Here is an 8,077-nt window from a genome sequence, read left to right on the forward strand (position 1 = left end):
CAGCTGCCCAGGGAGCCGGCATGTGTGGCTGCCTCTGTCCTCACTGTCATGTCCTGGGTGTGGAAACTCTCAGCCCTAGGGTCACTGTGCCCTCATGCCCCCAAGAGCTGAGAGGAGCAGAGGCCATGGGTGTGTATCCAGCTTGTGCTTCTGTCCTCAGCATTTACGTTAAGAGTCACCAGGGATCCCCGGGGCCTCACTCCTCATGCTGGGTGGTGTCCAGGTCCAGGAGAGGCCAGTCTGGGCTGCAGGAGTGTGGCAGGAGGAGGTGGTCAGGAGACCCCAAGAGGCAGCTTCCTGGAGCGCCTTCTGGTCTGTGCAGCTCGGGGGGGGGGTGGCGTGTGACTCCCCCGGAAGGCGAATGCCGAAGCCAGGACAGTCCTCACTCTGAGCTGGGAGAGGCTGGGGAGTCCCCGTCCTCAATGTCCTGACCCTGGGGGGAGACGGGCTGGCCCCCCTTCACCCGCTTCCACTTCATCCTCCGGTTCTGGAACCACACTTTGACCTGGGGAGGAAGCCAAGGGCCCTGGTCACTCAGGGCCAGAGTGAACCAGCCTATGTGGACACGGACAGCAACCATCACCAAATGCCCCTACCGAGGCCCTGAGAACAGGCCAAAGGGGATACCCCTGTCTGCCCAGACAAGTCTCTGGATGTGTCCCTTCACAGAGGTGCGGTCTGTGAGGTCCTGTTCCACACAGCCCTCCTGGGGTGGTATCTCCTGCCCCGCCCTGCCCTAGGGTCCTGGGTGAAGCTTCATGCCCGGATGGACATTGCCAGAGCCTGGTCAGCAGGCACAGCTCTGCCCAGCCTTTCCTGTGAACCGCAGTGGCTCGTGCAGGTGGGACTGTAACCCCCTTTACAGCGGAATCCAGAGGTGTGTGACAGGGCAGCCAGGGTTTGGACCTAAGTCTGGTTTAATATCCCACACTCTGGACAGTGCCCCCGCCCCAAGCGGCTGCCTCAGATTGTCATCATTACCATTATACCCCCCCAGGCCCGAGCCCACTTGGAGGCCCAGGGCCATTTGTCTGAAGTGCTCAGGAGCCTGTGGTACCTTGCACCCCTGCAGAGCCGAATTGAGGGGCAGATTCCAAGTCTGCCCCCTTGAGCCCAGAACCTGCAATCTGGGCAGTGCCTGGTGAGTCCAGCGCCCGTGGTGCTGACCCCAGCTGCCCCGGGAGTCGCTGGGGAACATTGGAGACCTTGGGTGCCAGGCTCCATCGTGCAGGGTCCTCCCACCTCGTGATCCTGGGGCACCCTATGCTACCCCGCCTGCCTGGGGGGCGGCACAGACACCTGGCGCTCGGAGAGGTCCAGGTTCACGGCGATCTCATATCTGCGCAGCCGCGTCAGGTAGTTGTGGTGCGCAAACTCGGCCTCCAGCTCACGCAGCTGCTCCTTGGTGAAGGCTGTCCTCTCCTTGCGGGCCTTCCCGCGGGGCTCCTGCAGGTCTGGGAGAGAGGCCCCACCCCACAGCACATGAGCAGGTGAATCCCTTCCTCCTGCCCCAGACAGCCAGGCCCACGCCCCTGCCAGGGAAGGGACCCAGGGCCTTGGCACACAGCCACATCCCCAACTCTTTTAAAAAAAACCACTTATATTTTATTTTGAGACAGGCTCTCACTAAATTGCTAAGTTGTTCAGGTTGGGCTGAAACTTGCCTCAGCTTCGGAGAGTGCTGGGAACACAGTTGGTCCTCGTCCCCACCCCCATGTTCCAAGGAATGCTGAGAAAGAAGCCACTGTGCCCTTCCACCCTCTGACAAGCCTCAAGACTTTTGCCTGCACAGGAAGCAGCTCTCAGCTACTGCCTGAGCGCCCGTCGACAGCCACCCCGCAGGACACGGGGAGCCAAGGCTCCTGTAAACACACAGGGCCTCAGCCTGCCTCGGACACGCCAAGTCAGAGACAGGTGACCCTGTGGGGCACTCCCGGGAGGGCCGGGTGCCCAGGCCACTGCTCCTGCTTTGCAGGTTGGGGTGGGGAGGCAGCAGCAGCCTTGCTGGGAGCTGGTCACCGGGCCAGGTCACCCACCCTGCAGGGCCATGTTGGGAGAGGCAGGGGGCCTGGGCTGGGAGCTCCCAGGGACACAGCGGGGCTCAGTCCTGCCTGCTGATGGCCCGGGATGCATCTTCGTGCCAGCACCCCACCGGCCCAGCACCCCATCTTCACACTGCTCACCGGTGCGTTGAGGGGCGGCCTATTTTACAGACCAGAGGGCAGAGCTTAGAGTGGGAGAGGCCTGGGTTCCCCCAGTGTGGTGGGGCAGGGACCACATAGGAAGGAGCCCAGCCCACAGCGCAGTGGCCCTGGTGCCTGCCACTAGCCAACGACCACATCCAGCCTGTGGCCACTGTCCTGACCCCAGACCCAGAATCTAAGGCTGAGACCACAGCGGGTACCACAGCCCACCTTCTCTGGACCGCAGCCACCGGGCCCCAGGGGCTCCCTCTCCTCCTCGCCCTCTGTCCGCTCTGCTCGGATTCCCTGGCCTGGGCCGCTCCCACGCTGGGAGGCAGAGGCAGAGGCGGAGCTGACACCCTGCACATGGGCAAGGAGTCTGGATTTGTCTGACCACCTCCTATTCCAGGGGCCGGGCGTCCCCAGCTTTGCCTTGTCACCACTCGGCAGAGTACAATGGGATGCTCTGAGGAAGTCGCACAGCCTCTCCGGGCTCCAGGACCCTCCCAGGGCTGCTCTGAGGAGACTGGGTGTAGTGTGTGTGGAAAATGCTCTTAAAGCCTAGCGCTGGGGGCCGCGGAGGCAGAATGACCCACATCCCTGCGCGCACAGCACGGCGCTAGGCTCCTCGCCCTGCTGGAAGGGACTCTCTGCTTCCCCTAGCCAGTGTGAAGGTCACTGCCGGCCCCACCATGCCAGCTGATGCCACAGATGTGGACAAGCCGCGAGCCCTCACCCAGGCAGTGGAGCAGGAGAGGGCGAGTCAAGCCAAGCACAGGCGTGCCCGCCAGGCCACCGGCGCTGGACAGTGCGGAGGAACCCAGAGTCAGGCAATCCCGGGCGCCAGCACTGTGGGGGCCGTGGCTGCGTGAGGCTCCCTGTAAGGGGGGTCGAGTCAACGGAGGAGGCAGGGGTTGGGAGAGGACCCCACCTCGCGGAAGCTGGGGGCAAGACGAAACTCAGCACCAGCCCCGGGCGGGACAAGGGCCGCACCTGCTCGGCATCTGCTCTTCCACGCAGAGCCCCGCGGCAGAAGAAATGGAAGGCGGGACGCGTGCCCGGAGCCGCCGGTTGAAGAGCGGCGGGCAAAACTCCCCTGGGCCTCTGCACAAGCACGCACAATCCGAAGAGTGAGCAGGAATAATTCCATCTACAACAACATAACAAATAAAATACCTAGGGCTGGGGAGACAGCTCAGTGCCGTAAGCGACTGCATGGCAAGCCCAAGGCGCCGAGTTCGATCCCTAGTGCCGCAAATAAATAAATAATAAAATAAAATACTTAAGAGTGAATCCAGCCGGGTGTGAGGGCACGCCTTCCACCCTACCACTCAGGAGGCTGAGGCAGCAGGATCACTTGAAGTTTGAGGCCAGCCAGGGCTGCATAGCCAGATCCTGTCTCAAAAAACCCAAAAACTTAAAAACTCGTGCACAGCCAAGGAAACAGTCAACGGAGTGAAAAGGGAACCTGTGGCACAGAAGGAACTGTTTGCGAATTAGCATCTGCTAGGGATGAGTATTCTGAATATATAAAGAACTGCAACTCATCCACAAAACCCCCCAAATGACCCAATTAAAAATAGGTGAAGAGGGGTTGGGGAGATGGCTCAGTGGAATAAGCACTTCCCTGGCAAGTGCAAGGGCCTGAGTTCAATCCCTGGTTCTGAAAAAAAAAAAAAAAAAATGGGTGAAGAACTTCAGCTTCTCCAAGGGAGATACCCAGCGTCCCGCAAGCGGATGAGGGACTTGGCGCGACCGCCCCAGGCAAAAGCAGGACAGAACAGCGCTGCTACACCTGCTGAAGAGGAGACACGAGTGCTGCAGGTTGGGGCCCTTGCGTCTCGGGGCAGCGGCCGGGGGGTGCCTCGAAGACCAGGGTCACCCTGTGATCTGGCAGTTCCGCTTCAAATAAGCACCCGAAACACTGAGAACACTGAAAACCCAGACTTGGCTGCCGGCGTCTATTCCCGCATCACTTGAGATTTTGAAGCCACCCATGTGTCCCTCAACATGAGCAGAGAAAGAAAATGCAGTGTTTATCTGCTGTGGGGTGCTGCTGAGCCCAAAGGGAGGAAATTCTGTGCATGCGACAAAGGTGACGAAACGTGAGCACACTGCGCCGAGTGCAGTGAGGCCGGCCCAGAAAGCCAGACCCCGCAGGGCTGCACGCCACAGGCACCCAGCCAGCAACACCGGGCCGCAGTGTGGTGGCCACCAGGGGCTGGGGCAGGGGACCCAGGAACCACTCCTTGGGCCTGGGCGCAGCTCCGGAGATGCTGCAGGACCAAGGGTCTGCCGGCGATGGCTGTTCAGGTCGCTCCAAAAGGGTTCAGGCAGTAAGTGTCATGCTGAGGGATTTTTTGGGCCACAATGACAGAAAAAGGTTTCCAGCATCAGCCTGCAGAATGAGGGGTGTCAGACCCCAACTTCCTTTTTGAGGCTGCAGCTGGGGTTACGAAACCAGCACCAATTCCAGGAGATCTCTGGTGTTCAGGCTTCCTCACGGCTGCTTTCGCTGATAGGGTGCCGTGTGCAAGTGTAGTCGAAATATTTCAGATAGGGAGAAAATACGGTTGGGGGGGAGATGGAGTGAGGTGTTAGAACGTGCAGGACTTTGGAAACACCAGTGCACCGTGGGTGTGCACATGTGAGACTGCGTCTGTGCGCGTGCACGTGTGTGTGTGTGTGTGTGTGTGTGTGCACCTGTGTGCGTGGCAGGGTGACAGGGGCCGAGGGAGGTCGGGTGCAAGGCAGGACCGAGCTGACTGTGTTCCTTTAACCTGGCAGGTTTGGGGAGGGGGCAGAAGCAACTGGGGCGGGGCGGGGAGGAGGCAGAACAAAGGGCGGGAGGGCCTGCAACCTTCCCTTGAACCCCGCCAGGAATTCACCACGAAATCCCTCCTTGCCATAAATTAAAGCCGGTGCACCACAGTAGCAATGACAGCTTGGGGGAAACAGCAGTGGGGCTTGCAGCTGTCCTGCTGGCAGGGGTCTTCGCCGCCACAGCGCTGGCCCTGCCTGCTGGGGAGTGGGAGGCAGGGCTGAGCAGGGAGGCCCAGCCCCACATCCTGGGTCCTGAGGGAGCAGGGGGATGGCGGGGAGGAGCCGCCTCCATCAGTGCCTTCAGCTGCGGGGCACCCCAGGCCAACCAGCCCAGCACCCACCGACGGACCTTGCAGTGGGTCGCCGAGCCCAAAGCTCCTCACAGATGCCTGCTGGATTGTAGGGCAAACTGTACAAGTTCCTGTGTCTCTCGGCCCCCAAGGAGTAACTGTCACCCCTGGGTCCTGAGGGCTAGCCAGGCACCCTGCCCACGCTGTTCACAGCATGGTGTGTGGCCAGGGTTATGTGGACAGTCGGGACCCTGCCAGGCCCTCCGCAGAGACGCGTGCTGGAAGTGCCGCGCTGCACCCCAATTTACAGTGGGAGAAGCGTGGGGTGCCTCCACAGAAATAGTCTGTGGCAGGGTGCGGCTCAGGGGAGAACCCGGATTTGGCCCAGCACCCATCCCCACGAACTCAAGGTGAACAAAGTGGGAACTTGCAAAGAGGATAGAGCTGGCGACTGGGGGAGCCTAATACCCCCCTTCGGGCTCCACTGAGCTGGCCTCACCCTCGACACTGGGACCACGCTGGGCCAACTGGAGACCGGAGGCAGGGAAACCCCTTCAGAGCTTGCCGGCCACTGCTCTTGAGAGCCCCAGGGTTCTCTAGGGTGGGGACGTTCCCCAAGAGGCGGACCCTGTGGGCGCCAGCAGGTGTGGGCAGCCTGCTGGACAGGGATGCCCTCCACCTGTGCCTAGCAGTCTCTTGGCTTTGCTAGTGCCACCCTGGTGCCCTGGGCATCAGTGCCCTGGAAAGGGCTGGACCAGCCATGAAATGGGAGCAGAGACAGCAGGTGACAGAAGGGCAGGGACACAGCCAGGACTTTACCCCCAGGGGAATGGACGTAGTAGCCTTCCGCAGAGTGGCTGGGTGGGATGCTGGGGTGGCCTCACTCTCTGTCACTGCAGGGAGGGCACCCAGCACAGGCCTAGTGTCAGCCCAGAACGACGGAGCAGGCGTGTGGGGTGTGAGGCCTAGTGTGAGGTCCAGGCCTGAGCCACCCCAGGGTGACTGCCTGAGGGACGCTGGAAGGCCTGTGCTTAGCTGCTGACTCGATGCAAACCTGCTCCTGCTGTGCCACAGATTTCATCTTTCTCCAGCATACCAAGCCAAGATACTGACGCCCTGCGGTCCCCACCTTGCAAACCTGGGGACCGGAAAGAGCTGATGTCCCACCTGGGTGCTACCACTGCTGTCACCCTCAGCTGGAGCTCCTGGGCCCGGACCCAGGAGACCACAGCAGGCGCCCTCCTTGGACCCCAGCCGAGCTGGGTTTTGTTGGGTCCCGGGCTCCTTGCCGAGGGTCGCTGTCCCCTGGGCCTGCCCAGCCAGGCTCTGTGCCCAGGTTCTCATGGTCAGCTGCCTCCATAGGCTGCTGGGACCACCAAGTCACAGGCCCTGGTCCGAGCCCAGGACTCCCGGCAGCCCTGTCACCTGTCGCGCCCGGCCCATGCCCGCAGCTCTGTCCCTGACCCCGGAATCTTCTGTGCCTCTTGCCCGTTGCTCTCACCCAGGGCCCTCGCTGGGGACACAGACAGCCCCATCACTGTCCAGGGCTTCCCGGAGCCACGCAGAGGGCCCCAGTCTCCATGTCCCTGTTGAGGACGCCACGCAGCCTGCTGGTCAGCGCCCAGGCTCACAGGGGAAGCTGCTTCCCGGCCGCACCGTACCCCCCAGTGGCCCCGGCGCCGCGTACCTGCCGCCGCCTTCCTCCGCCTGCACAGCGTCCTCTCTGCGTCGCCGGCCGAGCTCCCCTGCACTCCGCAGTCCTCGCCAGGGCCTCCTGCGGCCTCCACCAGGCCGGGGCTGCTGGCCACAGTCTCCCCGGGGCCCCCCACGGGGCCGGGATGTGGCCTCTGCCGCACCTCAGGGACGGGGAGATGCCAGTCTGGCGGCTGCGGGAAGGCGGGGTGCTGCTCCGTGAAGATGCGCTGCTCGCGGGGCAAGCTGTGCGGGGCGGCGGCCAGGCAGGAGGCCGAGAAGTCTGGGTACGCCGCCGCCGCCGCCGCGGAGGCCAGGAAGTCTGGCTTCTGGCGGAAGGAGAACGCGGCCGGCGGGCAGTGGGGCGGCCCCGAGGCCGCGCGGCCCTCGGCGTGGGCGTTCCGCAGGCCATCCCAGAGTGGGGCCGGGCCCGGGGGGCTCCTCAGGCAGGGGCTGCCCGTGGGGTCCATGAGCTCCACGCCCACCACCTTCTCCCCCTTGCACTTCTTAGGGGCAGGGGTTAGACAGTGCAAAACCAAAAGCCAAACGGGAAGGGAAAATGCTCAATAAAGAATAGTCACCCCACGGCCGGGGAGACGGCTCAGTGGAATAAGCGCTTCCCAGGCAGAGTTCAATCCCCGGTGCCGCCAAAAAAAAAAAAAAAAAAAAAAAAAAAAAATTCACCCTAGAAGACAAGACCCAAACCAAAATGACAGTCTGTCCTTCAAGCCTACGGGGCGTGCGTGCCTCTTGCACCCCAATATCTGGCCTGCCACCAGGGCTCCTGGGGCGCCCCTTGTGTGTCGAGGAAGGTGCCGCACATGTCCACCGACCTGCTCCGGCACGGGGAACGGGACAGAGCCCAGAGCAGTGGCCGCTGGCCCAGGGTGGAGACACTTTTAAATCCTGCGGTGGGGAGAGAGTGACAAATTTCAGCGGTGAAACGTGAGAGAGGAGAGGGAGGGGCGGCGTGGGTCCCCTCCAACCAGAACATGGGCAGGGACTCCTGGCCAGAAACCTTATCCGAGAGAGTAATGGGATTTGCAGCTGGGCTTTTAAAAAAACATTGTCTGTATTTTTTTTTTTTAA

The 8,077-nt window shown here is 62.0% G+C and overlaps 1 protein-coding gene across 2 annotated transcripts; it reads right to left on the minus strand.

Moving 5' to 3' along the window:
* Window positions 1-368: 368 nt before the first annotated feature.
* Window positions 369-7,458, minus strand: Meox1 (mesenchyme homeobox 1). Of its 2 annotated transcripts, XM_004633809.2 has the most exons (3): window positions 6,984-7,458; window positions 1,300-1,454; window positions 369-505 (listed from the first exon to the last, which is right to left on the minus strand). In XM_004633809.2, exons 1-3 carry the CDS (start codon window positions 7,456-7,458, stop codon window positions 383-385), a joined length of 753 nt encoding a protein of 250 aa, XP_004633866.1. In that variant the 3' UTR covers window positions 369-382. The 2 variants fall into 2 exon arrangements, with proteins under 2 accessions (XP_004633866.1, XP_023574012.1); XM_023718244.1 differs by lacking the exon at window positions 1,300-1,454.
* Between the last annotated feature and the right edge of the window lie 619 nt (window positions 7,459-8,077).

Source organism: Octodon degus, unplaced genomic scaffold, assembly GCF_000260255.1.
Source record: "Octodon degus isolate 3935 unplaced genomic scaffold, OctDeg1.0 scaffold00056, whole genome shotgun sequence".
In the NCBI taxonomy this organism is placed as follows: Eukaryota; Metazoa; Chordata; class Mammalia; order Rodentia; family Octodontidae; genus Octodon; species Octodon degus.